Here is a 19989-nt window from a genome sequence, read left to right as displayed (position 1 = left end):
CAGGCTTTTCCGATACCTTAGAACTCATCTTGCAAACGGCTGCTCACAGGCACGTGTTAAAACAAAGCAATTCCAAATCCGGGGGAGAGCGGCAGCTTGGGGCGCGCTGCCTTTTATTGCGCGCTGAATTTTTTTTTCCGAACAGTGAAAACACCTTCTGAAAGCGAAAACAGGGTACTAATGTAGGTCTTTCGTAACAATGAGGTTTCGTAAAGCGAACGTTCGAAAAGCGGACACCTGTACTGTAATGAATAATTTCTTAGATCGATTAAACATTTCTACACTCTCTGATGATAATTGAAAATTGCTGGATCAACCCATTTCTTATGAGTCGGGGAAGGCTTCAGGTCCTGATGGATTTTCTGGAGAGTTTTATAAGGCTTTTCCCTCTTTGCGTATACCTCACTTATACTCAGTCCTTTCGGACTCTTAAATTAGGTAAGTTGCCACAATCTTTTTATGAAGCCTCTATTTCGCTTATTCTTAAAAAGAATAGGGATCCAACTGAATGTTCTTCTTACAGACCAATTTCCTTACTCAATGTTGATACTAAAATTTTATCTAAACTTTTGGCTTGTAGCATTGAAAATATTTTGCCTTCTATTATTTCTGATGATCAGACTAGATTTATCAAAAATCGATACTCCCACTTTATTATTTGTTGTTTATTGAATGTTGTTTATTCTCCTTCTAAAGAGATATCGGAATGTGTGGTATCCTTAGATGCTGAGAAAGCCTTTGATCAGGTTGAATGGAATTATTTATTTAAAACTTTAACTTTGGGCCCGATTTTATTCAATGGATTAAATTACTTTATCTGTCTCCCTCCGCTCAGTATTCTAAACCAATTAAACTTCAACGTGGAACCAGACAAAGTTGTCCTTTGAGTCCTTTGCTTTTTGATTTGGTCTTAGAACTTTGAGCTATTGCTTTCCGGGAATCTAATGATATCACTGGTATTTTAAGGATGGGTGTTACTCAAAAAGTGTCACTTTATGCTGATAACCTTTTGCTCTACATGTCTAATGTGGAGTCTTCTTTACCTTCCGTACTTTATTTTCTTTCCTGCTTTAGTCAGTTTTCAGGATATAAACTTAACTTCCATAAGACTGAACTTTTTCCTTTGAATAATTTGGTATTAGTTAAAACAAACCTTTTTAAAATTGTAAAATCAATTTACTTATTTGGGCGTAACAATTACTAGGCGTAACAATTACTAGGAATTATAAATTCCTTTTTAAAGAAATTTTTTTTACACTTCTTAATTATGTTAAGAAAGCACTATCAAATTGGTCACCCCTCTCTTTATCATTGATTGGCTGAATTAATTCTATTAACATGAATATTTTGCCTAAATTTTTATATTTATTTCAGGCCGTACCTGTTTTTATTCCTAAATCCTTTTTTGATTGTCTGGATTCTATTATATCTTCATATATATGGAAAAATAAAATTTCTCAGTTAAATAAAGTTCATCTTCAAAAAGCTAAAAAGAATGGAGGTTTAGCCTTACCCAATTTTAGGTTTTATTACTGGGCAGTCAATATACGGAATCTTACATTTTCGAGAGGACTGTCCAGTCTGGGTTTCTTTAGAAGCTAATTCTGTTAATAAATTTTCTATCATTTCTCTTCTTGGATCCTCAGTTCCTTTACCTTTAAGTAATTTAACTGATAATTTTGTAGTTAAAGACACCTTGAGGATTTGGGTACAATTTAGAAAATATTTTGATTTATTGAGTTTTTCACTTTCAAATCCGATTTTTTTTTCTATTTTTTTAAACCTTCTATGACTGATGTAGGTTTTAAAGAGTGGAATAGATTGGGTATTAAATGTTTTCAGGATTTGTTTGTTGGAGATAGTCTCTCTTCATTTGAACAATTGTCAGCTAAGTATAGCCTACCCAAAACCCACTTCTTTCGATATTTACAAATTAGAGACTTTTTGCGTTCTCAAGTACATACATTTCCTAAAAGTCCAGATAAGAATTTACTTAATACAATTTTTAATTTGAAACCCTTCCATAATGGATCTATATCTAATATTTATGTTATGTTGTTGGGAATGAGAAATATTCCATATAACCATATAACAATCACAGCACGGAAACAGGCCATCTCGGCCCTTCTAGTCCGTGCTGAACTCTTACTCTCACCTAGTCCCACCAACCTACATTCCCCATAACCCTCCATTCCTTTCCTGTCCATATAGCTGTCCAATTTAACTTTAAACGACAACATCAAATCTGCCTCAACCACTTCTGCTGGAAGCTTGTTCCACACAGCTACCACTCTCTGAGTAAAGAAGTTCCCCCTCATGTTACCCCTAAACTTTTGCCCTTTAACTCTTAATTCATGTCCTCTTGTTTGAATCTCCCCCACTCTCAATGGAAAAAGCCTATCCACGTCAACTCTATCTATCCCCCTCATAATTTTAAATACCTCTATCAAATCCCCCCTCAACCTTCTACGTTCCAAAGAATAAAGACCCAACTTGTTCAACCTTTCTCTGTAACTTATGTGATGAAACCCAGGTAACATTCTAGTAAATTTTCTCTGTACTCCCTCGATTTTGTTGACATCTTTCCTATAATTCGGTGACCAAAACTGTACACAATACTCCAAATTTGGCCTCACCAATGCCTTGTACAATTTCAACATTACATCCCAACTCCTATACTCAATAGTCTGATTTATAAAGGCCAGCATACCAAAAGCTTTCTTCACCACCCTATCCACATGAGATTCCACCTTCAGGGAACTATGCACCATTATTCCTAGATCCCTCTGTTCTACTGCATTCTTCAATGCCCTACCATTTACCATGTATATCCTATTTTGATTAGTCCTACCCTTAGACAAAATTAAAAATCTCTGGGAACAAGATTTACAGATTCCAATTTCTGAGGATACTTGGAATGAAATTTTTAAGTTGGTTAATACCTTATCGTTATGTGCCCGTCATTCCCTTCTACAATTTAAAGTGGTTCATAGGGCCCATATGTCTAAAGATAAGCTGTCTCGTTTTTATTCAGATATATCTCCCTATTGGGATAGATGTAACAATGGAGAAGCTTCACTAATTCATATGTTTTGGACTTGTCCGAGCCTTGAAAAATATTGGAAGGAAGTGTTCCAAACTTTTTCGGTGCTTTTTAAAGTAAACTTTAAACCTAATCCTTTGAATGCCTTAGTTGGTATTGTTGGAGGAAATGATATTATTTTGGAGTCACATAATTTGCATATTTTGACCTTTATGTCTCTTATAGCCAGGAGGACATTGTTGCTTGAGTGGAAGGATGCCACCCTGCCTACTCATACTCATTGGTGAAAAGATGTTATGTCATGTTTACATTTAGAGAAGACTCGCTGTTCAATTTCTGAACCTAGACAAGATTTTTTAACATTGTGGGGACCCTTTTTGAATTATTTTCAAAATCTTTGATTTGCTATTAAGCACAGATGTTGGCTAACAATATGTTTTATTGTATGATAAGGATTTTTCCCTTTTTTTTAACCAAACAGCTTTTTATTTCTGATAGTGGGTTTAGTCTTTTTTTGTATAATAAAAATATATCTTTTCAATATTATGTTTAAATTTAATGTATACGATATGGGGTAATGAAACTATATTTGTGATTCCAATATATTGTAATCGATATATATCTTACTGTACTCTGTATTTTATGTAAGAAATCAATAAAAATATTGAAAAAGAAAAAGAAAGGAATTCATTCAGCTTTACTACCAGTGCTGATTTTTTTCCCCACAAAACTTTATTAAAGAAATAGTAAAATGTTCTGCACGTTACTTGCCCTAGAATTGATAGTTTAATTGCACAGTTGGTTGGCTTGTCCAAGAGAGAAAATTAATTTGTAAGATCAGAGCGAACTGCAGCTTTGTGCTATAAACTTCTTGTACTCTTGCAATGGCCTAAGGACTTTCACCAAACCATTTGGGTTTGTTGTTATTATACGTGTTGTTTTTCTTTGGCAGAGAGATCGTGATTTGGAATTGGCTGCTCGGATAGGGCAGTCTTTACTGCAGCGGAACAGAGCACTGTCTGAGAGAAATGAACTCCTAGAAGAACAGTTGGCCCAGGCTTATGATCAAGTGAGTTGACATTTTCAACTGACTTACTTTTAGCAAAGAGACGTCGCCTTCCTTTATCATTTGACCTCCAAGTGATTTGAGTTCCACATCAATATCTGTGCTTTGCTGAGATGGCTGAATGTTGTGGTAGGTTTATGTAAAAGGCTACCCAAATTTTTCCAATGCCTGACATGTTATTAAGTTCTTGTTGACTGGAATTGCCTTTCATTTTATACTTAGTGGCCACTTTATTGGGTACACCTGCTCATTAATGCAAATATCTAATCAGCAAATCATGTGACAGTAACTATGCATAAAAGCATGCAGAAATAGTCAAGAGATTCAGCTGTTGTTCAGACCAAACATCAAATTGGGGAGTAAATATGACCTAAGTGACTTTGACTGTAGAATGATTGTTGGTGCTAGACAGTGTGGTTTGACTATCTCAGAAACTACTGATCTGGGATTTTCACACACAGCAGTCTCTGGAGTTGACAAAAAGTGGTGTGGAAAAACAAAAACATTCTGTGGGTGAAAATGCCTTGTCAGTGAGAGAGATCAGAGGAGAATGGCCAGGCTAGTTCAAGCTGACAGGAAGATGACAACTTAAGTAACCACGTGTTACAACAGTGGTGTGCAGAAGGGCATCTCTGAATGAACAACACATCGAACCTTGAAATGGTTGGGCTACAGTAGCTACTCGTGTATCTAATATAAAGTAGCCACTGAGTATATACTGTGAATAATGAGGATGAAATCTCTGTCCCTGCACTGAGATGCGCATTTTGATTAACTGATTTAAGTGTGTGCAAGTCAAATATAAGTTGCTCCTATTCTGACCATGATTGAAGTCACCAGAGAGACACTGAAGCTGGTGATAGTGTATTCTTTATTCATCACAACCAGCAGGCATACATCTGGAGACCCTCCATAGAATCTCCCTAACTCAAAGGTCATCACATTTTTATACTCTTATGAGATCAGTGGTATTATTAGGTGATTCAACACGATTTCAATGGTGACAATCACATTGACAATGCTTCCATTGATTTGCATATCTGCAGTGGGAGACACCTTTGAATGTTCAAATACCTTTATTGGGACAAACTAATTGTAAACTTCGTTAAATTTATGTGCAAAGGTGCTAATTACTTAAGCCTGTAGTTGCCAAGATTGATACACAACCCCATTTTTTTTAATGTTTGGCTAATACATATGCAAATATCTCACCATTTTGTAAACCATAATCTCTTGGTCTGTGGGCCAGCCTGTCCTTTAAGCTTCAATTTACAGCTTGCAATTTACAATACGAAATGAAGACTGGTTCTTGCTTGAATTAATATCTGCTATATTCAGGTAACTCCAGAATACTCCCTAACACTGAAAATGTTATCAAGTTCTTGTATACTGTGGGATTGACTTTCACTCTATATTCAGGTGGCCACTTTGTTGGATACACCTGTATACCTCGTTAATGCAAATGTATAGTCAACTAATCATGTGGCAGCAACTCAATGCGTTAAAGCATGCCGACACGGTCAAAAGCTTCAGTTGCTTTTCAGACCAAATATCCGAATGGGGAAGAAATGTGATTTCAGTGACTTTGACCATGGAATAGTTGTTGGTGCCAGTTGGGGTAGTTTGAGTATCTTAGAAACTGCTGATTTCATGGGATTTTCACACACTAGAGTCTATTAAAGTTTACAGAGAATGGTGTGAAAACAGGAAAAAAAATCCTGTGAGCAGCAGTTCTGTGGGTCGAAATGCTTTGTTAATGAGAGAGGTCCGGGGACTGGTTGAACCTTACAGGAAGATGACAGTAACTCAAATATCCACCTATTACAACAGTAGTGTGCAGAAGTGCTTCTCTGAATGAGCAACATGTTGAACCTTAAAGTAGATGGTCTACAGTAGCAGAAGACAACATTGGATTCCATTCCTGTATCTAATAAAGTGGCCACTAAGTGTATATGATGGAACTTGATGAAAATCTCTTCACCCTGAGATGCTCATTTTGATTAATTGACATAATTATGCGCAACAAGTCAATTACAGGTCACTCCTGTAGTTCAGTTTTTATTTACTTGTGTTTGAAGGATATGTTAATGGAGATTGAGTAAAGAAGGAGCAGGTTCATATATGGCATAATCTAGTAATTGACTGATGCTGTACTATATTATATGATTGCCTGTTTATCTCTTCCCAATACTAATATAGGGAGAGTTTGCAGTGTAGGGAAGAAAATTCAATTTATATTGAGTAGCAGCTGCTAGAGTCAAATAACTGTTCACAACTCCTAACCAATGGTTTGGTTCATATAACTATACCAAATGCACATTTTTTTTCTTGAGTATTAACATTTCTAAGAAAACATCCCGCTCTGCCATTAGTCCTGTGCTCACTGACCCCAATCAGCAACATTTTTTTGAAATTCTCATTCTAGTATTCAAATCTTTCTTGACATGGATTTTCCTGCTCTCATTTACTCCTTCTATGCTTCTCTTGTGCATCATCACTTTTTATCTACTAATTATTGCTGTGTCTTGGGCTGCAAAGACCTTGTAATTTCATACCCTGACTGTCTCTATGCCAGCTTTTGTGTCTCTAGAGTACATAACCTGGATTTTCATTATCTTCCCAAATTTATCTTTTTGAGGCTTAGTGCTAATTTTTATATCAATGCTTTGAAGGGTCTGGTAGAAGTGTTCTCTTCCCAGGCACCCCATCAGTACAACCCAGGATTTTGTATATTTCAATCAAATCTTTCTGAGATCTGTGGATACAACCTAGGCCTGTCCAATCTTTCCTCAACCGACAGACATGCTATCCATTCCACATTTTGGTTTAGTAAACTTAAGTGTACGGCTTCTAACACATTAAAAGTGCTCCATTTAAAAAAAAGATGTTAATGAAGCACATACAGAATACAGTAGAATGCTCTGTTGTTTGACCAATGCCCCCTATAAATTAAGTAACCTCGATTTTAATGATCACAGTTTTCTTGATTGCATGCAATGCCTTTTGAGAATTATGTATTGGGGTACAAGATCCCTTGTACCTCAAAGCTCTGAATCTTTTTATTTTTCTGGGTTGGCAGGAAAATTTCATTTTCCCGCGTTACTCTCCATTTGCTAGACTGTTTTCCACTCACTTAATCAGTCTATCCCTTTGTAGCTTTCTTGTGTCTTAACTAACTTTCCTGCCAATGTATATATCTCCAACAAATTTAACAGCATGCCTTTGGGGCCTTCATCTAAATCATTTATATAAATCTTAAAAACAATTGGTAGCCTTTTGCATCTTGCCAACTAGAAGAGACCGATTTATGCTTTCCCTGTATTTTCTGTTGCAACCAATTTTCTGACATGCCAGTACGTCATCATAAGTATTTTCTGTAATAACCTTTGATACAACACCGAATCAAATGCCTTCTGTAAATTTAGGTGCATATAGCGCATCTACTATCCATGTGTTTTACAATGGTAAATAAATGGGACTTCATGTACGGTTGCATTAGATAGTAGGTTTTTACGTTCAAGTCATGTAAAATATGAAGATGTCACATCAGTTGCTTGACACTTTTTTTCAGCAACTATACAATTATTAAAGAAAGCTGTTGTACTTAGATGTAATTAAAGTAATGGATGTTGAATAAAGGAAACAGCTGTTCTTACAGTAGTGATTAAGTTAAAGGTATTGCTTATAAGAAACATTAAAATTTAATGTAAGGCTCAGATAGCTAGAGTGCAACATTTGTGCAACCTTTTGCCCTCTAGGATATCCCAATGCACTTTATTCTAATTGTTTTTGTAAGATTGGAAATGCTACAGTTTACACATGACAGTGTCCTAAAGAGGCAACACAATGATCAGAAATTGATTGAGGAATAATTATTAGAAAAGAACTTTATTGCTCAGCTTTTCTAATTCAACTGTATTCTGTCCTTCTAGTTACCCTTTGCTCAGTCCATTTTCTTTCCATCAGGTTAACCAGCTGCAACATGAGCTGTCAAAAAAGGATGAGCTTCTGAAAGTTGTGGCCAATGCCTCTGAGGAGAGTGAATCTGACTCCAGCTGCTCCACACCTCTCCGACGTAATGAGTCCTTTCATTTGTCACATAGTTTGATGCAGTTGGACGCATTGCAAAGTAAACTACGAGAACTGGAGGATGAAAATCTTTCTCTCCGTTCTGAGGTAGGCATTTAGTTTAATTGATTTAAGCGTGCACTACAAGTCAAATACAAATCACTCCTATAGTTTATTTATTAGTTACTTGTGTTTGAAGGATATGCTGATTGGGGATTGAGTAGAGTAGGAAAAGGTCTGTCTATAGGACTGAGATGAGGAAAAACTTCTTCACACAGAGAATGGTGAATCTGTGGAATTCTCTGCCACAGGAAACAGTTGAGGCCAGTTCATTGGCTATACTTAAGAGGGAGTTAGATATGGCCCTTGTGGCTAAAGGGATCAGGGGTTATGGAGAGAAAGAAGGTACAGGATTCTTGAGTTGGATGATCAGCCATGATCATACTGAATGGTGGTGCAGGCTCGAAGGGCCGAATGGCCTACTCCTGCACCTGTTTTCTATGTTTCTATAATCACTGGCACAGATCAATTGGTTAAATGACTTCTTCTTTGTTCTTTAGGCATAATTTTAAAATTTAAAACAACTTTTCTACAGGATTTAAATTGAACAGCATTGATTCAGCTGCAACCTGTTTTTTCAGTACATTATGATTTTTTAAAATCTTTTGCAATGGAACTCATCTATGATAGTTTCCTGGTTTAGAGTCATAGAGCGATACAGAATAGTACTTAGCCAACCCACGTTACACAATCTGGCGATCCTCATTCAGTAACTACTACTGATAACTGAATTGTCCAGTAGTTGATGTCTGTCCACTGAGTGCAGCTCACCAGTTCATCTACAGCACCGGTCCCCAACCACCGGGCCACAGAGCATGTGCTACTGGGCCGTGAGGAGACGATATGAGTCAGCTGCACCTTTCCTCATTCCCTGTCACGCACTGTTGAACTTGAACATAGGGTTGCCAACTGTCCCGTATTTGCCGGGACATCCTGTATATTGGGCTAAGTTGGTTTGTCCCATACGGGACCGCCCTTGACCTGTATTTCCCCCGCTAAGGTAGAGCGTCCCTATGAAGCCTTTCGTGCCAAAATGGCATCAAGCGAAGAAGCAATTAGCATTAATTTATATGGGAAAAACTTTTGAGCGTTCCCAGACCCAAAAAATAACCTACCAAATCATACCAAATAACACATAAAAGCTAAGATAACACTAACATATAGTAAAAGCAGGAATGATATGATAAATACACAGCCTATATAATGTAGAAATAATGTATGTACTGTGTAGTCAGGAAGATTAAACCAAAACCGATTTGTGGGGGGGGGGGGAAATCGGCACGTACGCGCATGCGCACACAGGTTCCCGCTCAAGGCTTCATGGTCATGGTAGTCCTCGGGGTAAACGCAAGTGTCCTATATTTGACTGCTACTTTTGTCCCTTATTTGGGAGTGAGAAAGTTGGCAACCCTAACTGTAAAAGACATGTTGAGGTGAGTTTAACCCTACTTGAACACCCCCCACTGGTCGGCTGGTCGGCAAGAATATTGTCAATATTAAATCGGTCCGCGGTGCAAAAAATGTTGGGGACCCCTGATCTACAGTATGCCTCTCCTTGACTCAGTCTAGGTCAATGTCAGCTCCCTTTCTGCATAAACCGTTTATCGATCCCTGCATCAATGGCAGCCAACCCTTGACCAAAACCTCTAATTCCTATTACTGCTCATCCAGATCTAACTTCAGTGCCCTTCCTGTTTGCTTTCCTGTTTACTTTATAGTAAGTGAAGGGAAACGGGTTGACTGAAGTTGTAGGGTTGGTCCAACTGTGCCCAATTTCCTTTATGCTGCTGGAGTTACTGAGTTTTTAAGCAGTGCGCATGTAACTGAATCAGAATTGGATTAATTTTTGCACTGTTATAATGTCAGAGACTTGACAGACAAATTGTGCATAGCAAGGTTCCATAAACAGGAGAAATGTAATTACCAGAATCATTTATTTGAGTCATGATGCTTGAGAGATAAACGCCAGTTCCTGCTCTGTGGAGTAAGCTCAGCTTTTAAAACTTTTGTGTACTCGGCAACAGTCTAACATAATGCATTGAATATTGTTCATGGTAGCCTCCACCTATTTTTAGCCTTGCATCAATGATAACAGGATGGCAAAAGTGCCTTCAGGACACCTCTAGCTTTTGAGCCAGATGGCAACCAGTAAACATTGGTTCATGGCAGCCCATCAGTCTTTTACATGTCGTTTGCTTAGTGTGGCATTGCCATGATGTTAAATGTGAATAGGTCTAGCAGGTGAAAACTAGACATCTGAAATGCTGTGGGCTGTCAGCAGCAGCGGAAATATATACTATTACAGTCTGTGGCCCCTTGTATTACACCAAGCCAAGTACTCAACTCTGGTGTGTGCAGTAGGGCATACTGGAAACATAATTAGACATCATAAAAAGTGAGTTGGCAGACTGGAAAGCTGCAGAACTGACTACAAGCGCACTGAACAACAGGGAGCAGACAGCTAAGTGACCTTGGAACCAACAGATTAGATCAAAGTTCTAGTCTGGCCACATCCAACTAAGAATGATGAGATAGTTAAAAAAGCTAATAGGAGAAGGCCCCACAAAAGTTCCCTTTGTTAATGAAAGCAGGGCATGGCACATGAGTGCTAAAGATAACGCTGACTGGTGATTCATTTTGGCTTCATCCCAAGGTCCTCAGTTCAGCCATTTTGATTTACTCTGTGAGTGGTATGAAGAAATGGCTGAAAAAGTAATGAATTAAAAACGGAATGGGTGCTAAGGTGAGAAACGCTAAGCTCATTCAATGCTTGAATCTTACTGTTTATTGTCAAAAGAGGGGACAATTATAGTGACATATAATAAGGCTATGACTATCAGAGGATTAATTAACATCTTGCGTGGCAAAGGAAACTGAAGGTGTTGTGCAATCATTTGATTTCCAAGTAGTATAATCTTGAGTGAATTTACTCTTGATAGTGATTGTTTTGCTCTTCCCAGTTTTCACACTGTGGTATTCAAAGGTCAAGTTGAAATGTTAACTCTTGTTTTCATACTTTTGTAGCATGTTAACTCTTGCTGCTTGGCCTGATGAATGATTCCAGTATTTTCAGGTAGATTATTTGTCTCTTATCAAAGTTATGGATTTCATCGACGTTGTAGGTTCAGTCAATATTTTGATGTACCTGTATTTAAATGATGAAACCAAATTGTGGCCTATTCTGAATATTGCCTTGAAATCAACAATGTGGGCCACAATGTCAGCAATCAGAAAACACTGTGGCTGAAGTTAGCAACATAATATCTGGTTGGTAGTTCATGAGATCAACATTCAGATTGCCAGAGAGAGAGAGAAAGTGTGCTAGAAAGGCAATGACATCCACTATGTTATAGAAAATGTGGTTTTTAATGTTGATGTCAGATAGGCATGTGGATAGCAGACCATCTACATAAAAGATCCAAATTAAACTATGATTGCCAAATATTAATGTCCAGATTAATTGACTGCACTAGCTAGCAGTAAAAAAAAAGCAAATAAGAAGCCCGGTGGCAGGGGCATAGGATTAAAAGGATGGACATCAGAAAGCAGTGACATAGGTTGAAACGGTAAGCATTAGAAAGCACTGGTCTGGAATAATGAGGGCACCAATTAAAATTTTGCTAAATTAATTTTTACACCACCAGATACAAATGGTTAAGGTCACAAAGCAGTAGTGGTAGTACTTTGGGTTTGAGGAAGACACGCTGTTGTGCAGTTCATCTGTGAACACGGAGTTGGCTCTGCATTCCCAGTCTGGAAGCGCAGAGTCTAGCACAATGGGGGCACTGGAGGTCCGTTGTTGTAATAATTGTGGCTGCTGTTCTGTGACGCCGCTCACGGTTTTCCATCAGTTTTTGGCAGCACCTGTCTTCAAAACTGGTGTTGGCTTCATAGCACAGGGCTCGCCAGCGGGTTCTGTCAGCAGCCGCAGCTTCTAGTTCCCTTGGCTGGATATCACAGTAGGGTAGGGTTTCCTTCACAGCGCCTTTGTGGCGCTTGCGTCGACGTCCTTCATGTCTCTTTCTGGTCTCCAGTTCACCATAGAGCAGTTGGCGAGGCATACAGCGGTCGTCCATTCTGATGACGTGTCCCACCCACCGCATCTGGGCTCTGATGATCAGGGACTCAATGCTGGTAGACTCCGCGCGATCCAAGACCTCCAGGTTGGAGACACGGTCTTGCCAACAAATGCCAAGGATGGAGTGGAGGGCACGCATGTGAAATTTCTCCAGTTGTTTGACGTGTCATTGGTACAGAGATCAGGTCTCACATCCATATAGGAGAGAAGGGATGACCACAGCTCTGTAGACTTTCAGCTTTGTGGAGATGCGGACATTGTGTTGATTGAGCACTCTGGTACGCAGCCTCCCCAGAGCCTGGCTGGCCTTGCTGATCCTGGAGTCAATTTCTTTGTCCAAAGACCCATCACTCGAGATGATGCTTCCCAAGTATTTGAAGCTGTTTACATTTGTCAGCTGGGTGTCGTCAACAGTGATTTTTGGTTCTATGAGGTTGGTGTTTGGCATGGGCTGGTGAAGTACTTCAGTCTTGTTCAGGCTGATAGTCATGCCAAAGGGCATAGTGGCATCTGAGAATTTGTTCAGCATCAACTGTAGGTTACTGTCTTTGTGCACCAGGAGCACATAGTCATCAGCAAAGAGGGTTTCTTGAATGACTGTATGGAGGCACTTGTTCGTGCATTCAAGCGGCGAAGGTCAAAGAGAGAGCCGTCCAATCAGTACCTGATGTACACTCCCTCCCTCAGACCTTGGACAGCATGTGACAACATGGAAGTGAAGAACAGATTAAACAAGACTGGGGCTAGTACACAGCCCTGCTTCACCCCGTTGGAAATGGCAAATGCAGCTGAAGTATCACCACTGCAAAGGACCTGTCCTGTCATTCCGTCATGGAGCAGCTGAATCATCTTCACAAATTTCCTCAGGCATCCGTAACGTCTCAGGATGATCCAGAGAGCCTCCCTGTTTACAGTGTCAAATGCCTTTGGCAGGTCAATGAAGACAGAGTAAAGAGGCTTGTTCTGCTCAATGCACTTCTCCTGGACTTGCCTCATGGCAAATATCATGTCTACTGTATCTGTTCTGGCCGAATGCCACACTGCGCCTCTGGAAGGTTCCTTTCTGAAGCAGTGACATAGGTTGAAAGGGTAAGCATTAGAAAGCACTGGTCTGGAATAATGAGGGCACCATTTAAAATTTTGCTGAATTAATTTTTACACCACCAGCTATTAGGATTAATACTCACATCCCCATCTACATCAATGGAGCTGTAGTGGAGCGTGTATCAAGCTTCAAATTCCTTGATGTCCACATTTCCGAGGATCTCACCTGGTCCCTGAACTCCTCCATCCTGATCAAAAAGGCACAACAGGGCCTTTATTTCCTGCGGATCATCAAGAAAGCTCACCTCTGTCCCAGGATACTGACGGGTTTTTACCACTGTACCATTGAGAGCATACTCACCAACTGCATCTCAGTGTGGTATGGCAATTGTCCCGTATCAGATTGCAAAGCACTCCAGCGTGTGGCGAAAACTGTCTAGCGGATTATCAGCACCCAATTGCCCACCATTGAGTATATCTACCATAAACGTTGCCTGGGCAGGGCGAAAAGCATTATCAAGGATGCATCTCACCCTAACCATGGACTTTTTACTCTCCTCCCATCCAGTAGGTGCTACAGGAGCCTCCGCTCCCGCACCAGCAGGCACAGGAAGAGCTTCTTCCCTGAGGCTGTGACCTTGCTGAACCTTACATCACAGCGCTAAGCAGTATTGCACCTATATTGTACTGTTTCAGTACTTTTATATTTGTGTGCTCTAGCACTTACTTTTTATTCGTAAAAATTTTGTAATAACACTATTCTTTGCATTTCTGGTTAGATGCTAACTGCATTTCATTGGCTTTGTATCTGTACTTGGCACAATGACAGTAAAGTTGAATCTAATCTAATCAGATACAAATGGTTAAGGTCACAAAGCAGTAACCAGATACCAATTTGACACCTTGTGGGTGCCAGGTTACAGTTGCCCAGATCAGCAGTGTGCATAGTTTTGTGCACTGTGTTTTAAATTATGTGAATCTGTTTTGTAATAGCTATGATTTACTTTGAAGTGTTCTCTTCTGAACAATTCCACATGGAAGTGTGGAAAGGGAAGAATATTAACAGGCTTCATGACCTTTATTTGTGGAATTAGTGTAGAATCTTGTGTGAACTTCATACCAGGCTGAAGATTGTTAGTGTAAATTTTAATAATCTTAATAGCTGTCGGTTCATGGCTGCTATGTTTTCAGACCCAGGCTTATAATATGTTATAAAACAATGTGTCATTCCCTATTGTTGATGAGCATGTCAATTTATCTCGAAAGTATGTAGAATAAAAATATATCAGATTTACTACTCCAATGAAAGGGAATAAAAAACAGTTAAATGCTTCAGGTTAATGACTTTTCAAAGGAACTCCATGGATAGATGGTAAGTAGGTGAAAACAGGAATAGCAAAATTGTTACTTCATACAGTTGGCTGAAAGCTTCCTGATGAAGGGTCTTAGCCCAAAACATTGACTGTTTGTTCATTTCCATAGATGCTGCCTGACCTGCTGAGTTCCTCCAGTGTTTTGTGTGTGTTACTCTGGAAGTTTCAGATGCTGTTCTTCAGATTTGTGTCAAAGTGTGGGAGGGAGGGATCTGGAAATATTCAGCAGGTAATGCAGCGTCTGCGAAGAAAGAACCATAGTTGACATTAACAAGTTTTCATTGCAACAAGAAACATGAAAAAATGAGCAATGGAGAGATTGGAAAGAACGAAAACAATCTTAGTGAGCGCAAAAGATTCTGAATGAAACAGATAAAGCTGGTACCAGTTGAGAGGGGTTTGTGCAATTGCACCTGATTTGTCCAGAGGAATGCATGTGCAGTACTCTGTTAGTACTCTGCTTAGTACTAACCTCTTGAATTTTGACACAAATCTGAAGAACAGTATCTGAAACTTCCAGAGCAGGAACACACAAATGCTGGACGAACTCAGCAGGTTAGGTAGCATCTATGGAAATTAATAAATAGTCAACATTACGGGCTATGACTCTTCATCAGGAGACTTCCAACAAGCTTTCAGTCATCATATCGGGTCACAATTTTGCACCTGATTTGTCCAGAGGAGACAACAACATAAGAAATAGAAACAGGATTAGGTTATTTGCCCCTTGTGTCAGTTTGGCCAGTCAGTAAGATTGTGTATGATCTTTTATTTGTGCAACTTTCCCATATCTCTTAATTCCCTTAATATCTAAAAATCAGACATCACTATCTTAAATATATTCAGTGACAGATTCTCCACGGGTGTCATAGATAGAGATTTCCAACAATTTATCACCCTGTCAGTGAAGAAATCTACCCTTTTTGGTCTAACCAAGGGGAGTACATCCACTCGCTCTCCTGTCCCATAGGTTTAAAAATAATACTTATTTAATGGACACTAGTACTCTGCTTAGTACTAACCTGTAGAATACTGATTTGTCATAGCTTTTTGAGATTCCAGTCAGTTTGCACGTAAGTACTTGCCTTACTTTAAAGTAAAAGCAGCACACTACCCAGGCAGACGCACTGCTTGGAGACTGGCGTTGAACTCCTGCCCTCCCCTACCATTTTAGCAGCAGAGTCATCTTTAGCTTGGTGTAAAGAAGTTGCCTCTGAAGCTGGTGCTTGTCACCCTATTCCTTGAAGAAAGTGCAGTTTGAAAGAACTAATCTGCCACATGTTGACTGTCCATGAAGATCCCACAGATTAGTGAGAAGAAAATGGGAAAATCCATACAAGAGAACTGAAATGAAGAAGTTTGCTTTTGCCGAGTCAATGTTGAAGCATTTATTTTGGGATGAAATAGAAGGTTTATTTGTAAACTAGCATTGGTGTTGACACTAAAAACCCAGTCCAGATCTTAGTATAAAGAACTACAGCTGTTTTACAGGATAATTCATTCCTTTGTGGGTTCTAATAGTTAAGGTGCAAGCAAGCCTTTACTGAACTACATCCTTACGTGTATCATCTCTTTATGCAAAACAACAGGTGCATTGAAGCACCTAATTCAGAATAGTGCTTTGGAGGAACTGCTAACTGTCCTTGGTCTCCTCTATGTCTCCTCTTCATTCCAAAGGCTTGTCACCTAAAGACAGAAACCATCAACTATGAAGAGAAGGAACAACAGCTGGTCAATGACTGTGTGAAGGAGTTGAGTAAGTACAAATAAAAGGCTCCTGCTTTCATACAATGCCTTCCAAAACCCATAACATGCCAAAGTACTTTTAAGGCCATTTAGTATTTCCCCACTACTACTTTGAAAGAGTGTCTGCAGAATCTTTGTATATTTATGAGGGGGCATTTGAGACTTGGTCTTGGCATTACATCTAAAAGTGAATCAAGCACCATGTTCTGCTTGAAGTTCATTGCCTGTAAACTAACGCTCAGTTGGATTCAAATGTCTGAATTACATCCAAGTGAATTGAATTTATTCAGTGAAGAGAATCGCCACCTTTTTTTTTCCTTCAGTGAAATGAGTCAGTGAGTAGAATCTTGAGTTATCATTGTGAGGTAGCTGGTCTGTGAAACAGGTAGAAAGATTTGAACCTTTTAACTTTAGAGCTCTTCTAGCCTATCCGCATGGGTAGATGTGTGTTGTAAAGCATCACGCAGTGAAATTTTGTTTCTCCTGAAATTATATGAATCAACTGTATTTTATTCAGTTTTATCTTATGACTGTAGCTAGCAAGGGCTGCTTATAGTAGCCATTTGTTATTGTTCTTAAGAATGTGGTAAAGGTTGCCTGTCATCTTGGATTATTCTGATTTATGTGGTGGAAGTATTCCCTTTGTGCTGTTAGATGGTGTTCCAGGAATGTGATACAGTGTGATAGAATAAAGAAACATATACAGGTATTTGTATTTGAATTGCAAGGTATTTTAACATTCGCCAGCCTTATAATGCTACATCATAAGGGTCACATGTTTGGAACAAACCAAATCAATATCCATAGAATCAATACAATTCCAGTAAAATTGATTGGCAAATTGATTCACTGTTTCTTTCAACTCCTTTATTCATCTTGTCCTTACATTTATTTCTTTTTTTTTGAAGGAGAAGCAAATATAAATATTTCTAACCTAGCAGATGAACTCTCCAGAAAAAATGACGACATTGTTCGTCATCAGGAGGAGATTACCAACCTACTCAGTCAAATCGTGGAGCTTCAACTTAAAGTCAAGGAGGCAAGTGTGAAAATTCCACAAGCGGTGGCACAGAATCTCTTATTATTAAGCTTGCAGCAAGGCTGTTATTGAAGCCTGTCCACTTTTGCGTTACTTTTTCTGAAAAAGAAGTCATAGGTACTAATTCTTTTTTAGTGCGCCATTGAGAAAGAAGAACTGAAGCAACATCTTCAGGCATCTAAAGATGCCCAGCGACAGCTTACAGCAGAAGTGAGTACTTTTCCTTGGTCTGAAGTCATGCTGTAACAAACTTAAACACTTTCTGTTTTCTGCAAGCAATAGAAAGCAAAGAAAAAAAACTGCAGATACAAGGAACACCTAACAAGTCTGGCAGAATCCATGGAAGGAGAAACAGAATTAATGTTCTGGTCTTTGACCTGAAATGTCAAATAGTTGCAGAGGGAGATATTATTCCCTCCCATTGCAACCTCAACCCATGCAGTACACCAGTGAAAATATTATCTTTTCGCCTCTCTGCTGCTCCTTTTTAGAATGATGTCTATTTATGACAGTTTTAATGATTTTGTATAAACTGGAATTACAATTTAGAGCACAGAGTTCTGGTCTTTGCAGGTGGAATTCCAAGTATCAAAGGATATGTGCCATGAAGCAATCAGACATTTGAGATTTCAATTTAAATACATTTCTAGTTCAATTCTGTAAAGCATAGCTTTTAAAGTTCAAAGTGAATTTATTATCTAACTACATATATGTCACAATATACAGCCCTGAGATTCATTTTCTTGCGGGCATTCACAGTAAATACAAGAAACACTATAGAGTCAATGAAAGACCACCCCCAAAAGAATGAGCAAGCAATCAATGTGCAAAAGACAAACTGTGCAAATACAAAGAGATAAAAGAAGAAATAATAATAAATAAACAAGCAATAAATAATATTAAGAGTCCTTGAAAGTGAGTCCATAGATTGAAGGAACGGTTCACTGATGGAGTGAGTGCATTTATCCCCTGTCTGATGGTTGAGGGGTAATAACTATTCCTAATCCTGCTGGTGTGGGTCCTGAGGCTCCTGTACCACCTTCCTGATGGCAGTAGTGAGAAGAGAGCATGGCTTAGATGATGGATGCTGCTTTATTGCAACAGTGCTCCATGTGGATGTGCTCAGTGGTGGGAAGGACTTTACCCGTGATGAACTGGGCAGCATCCACTACTTTTTGTAAAATTTTTCATTCAAGAGCATTGAGTAAGGGTGTTTCTATATTAGGCCGTGATGCAACAAGTCAATGTATTCACACTAATATAGAAGTTTCTGTGCTTTCTTCTTAATGGCACTTATGTGCTAGGCCTAGGACAGATCCTGTGAAATGATAACAATGCGCAATTTAAAGTTTCTGACTCCACCGTTCCCTGATGAGAACTGGCTCATGGACCTCTGGTTTCCTCCTCCTGAAGTTCATAATCAGCTTCTTGCTCTTGAGAGGTTGTTGTTGTGACACCACTCAGCCAGATTTTCAATCTCCCTCCTATATGTTGAGCTGTCACCACCTTTGTTCGGCCAACGATAGTGGTGCTGTCAGCAAATTTAAATATGGCATTGGAGCTGTGCTTAGCCTCACAATCACAAGTATAAAGCGAGTAGAGCAAGGGGCTAAGCATACATCCTTGTGGAGCACCTGTGCTGATGATGATGATTGTGGTGGAGATGTTGACAATCTGAACTGACTGGGATCTGCAAGTGAGGAAATCAAGGATCAAATTGCATAAGGAGGTACTGAGGCCTAGGTCTTGAAGCATACTGATTATTTTTGAGGGTATGATAGTATTAAATGCCAAACTGTGGTCAATGAGTGCATCATGATGTATGATGTATGCATCTTTGCTGTCCAGATGTGCCAGAGTTGAGTGAGGAGCCAATGGAATGGCATCTGCTGTTGACTTGTTATGATGGTAACAAATTGGAGCAGATCCAAGTCGCTTCTCAGGCAGGTGTGTTTCATCTCCAACCTCTCAAAGCACAGTGGATGTAAGTGCTGCTGGATGATTGTCATTGAGGCACAATCTCCTTAGAGTAGAGACAGGTATAATTGAAGCCTGCTTGAAGCAAGTGGGCACCTCAAACATCTGAAGTGAGAGGTTAAAGATATTAGTGAATACTCCAGCGAGTTGATCAGCACAGGACTTTAGTAGCCCATCTGGGCTGGATGCTTTCTGTGGGTTCACCTTCATGAAAGATACTCTCATGTTGGTCCCAGGACTGAAATCACAATGTGATCGAGTGTTGTGGGACTTCGTGAAAGTGCTTCCATATTTTGATAGTCAAAGTTAGCATAAAAGGCAATAAGCTCATCAGCGAGCGAAACTTTATTGTCACCTATGTCACTTGGCTTCACTTTGTAGGAGGTGATAGCATTCAAGTTCTGCCATAGCTGTTGAGCATCCTTCAATGACTTAAGTTTCATACGGAATTGCCACTTTGTGAGATGGCTTTCCAGAAATCATACCTGTATTTTA

At 39.2% G+C, this 19989-nt stretch overlaps 1 protein-coding gene across 6 annotated transcripts in view; it reads left to right on the top strand.

Annotated features, from left to right (window-relative positions):
* The window catches only part of LOC134348378 (trafficking kinesin-binding protein 2-like), a 106933-nt gene that overhangs the window by 57609 nt on the left and 29335 nt on the right, over positions 1–19989 (top strand). For all 6 annotated transcript variants that reach the window (XM_063051647.1, XM_063051651.1, XM_063051648.1 and 3 more), the window contains 5 exons: positions 3996–4112; positions 8076–8285; positions 16410–16488; positions 17387–17517; positions 17653–17727. In XM_063051647.1, coding sequence (XP_062907717.1) covers positions 3996–4112; positions 8076–8285; positions 16410–16488; positions 17387–17517; positions 17653–17727 — 612 coding nt within the window. The remainder of the gene's footprint in view (positions 1–3995; positions 4113–8075; positions 8286–16409; positions 16489–17386; positions 17518–17652; positions 17728–19989) is intronic.

Source organism: Mobula hypostoma, chromosome 6 (genome assembly GCF_963921235.1).
Source record: "Mobula hypostoma chromosome 6, sMobHyp1.1, whole genome shotgun sequence".
Lineage (NCBI taxonomy): Eukaryota > Metazoa > Chordata > Chondrichthyes > Myliobatiformes > Myliobatidae > Mobula > Mobula hypostoma.
The sequence above is the reverse complement of the archived record's forward strand: the minus strand, read 5'-3'. Positions and strand labels throughout refer to the sequence as shown.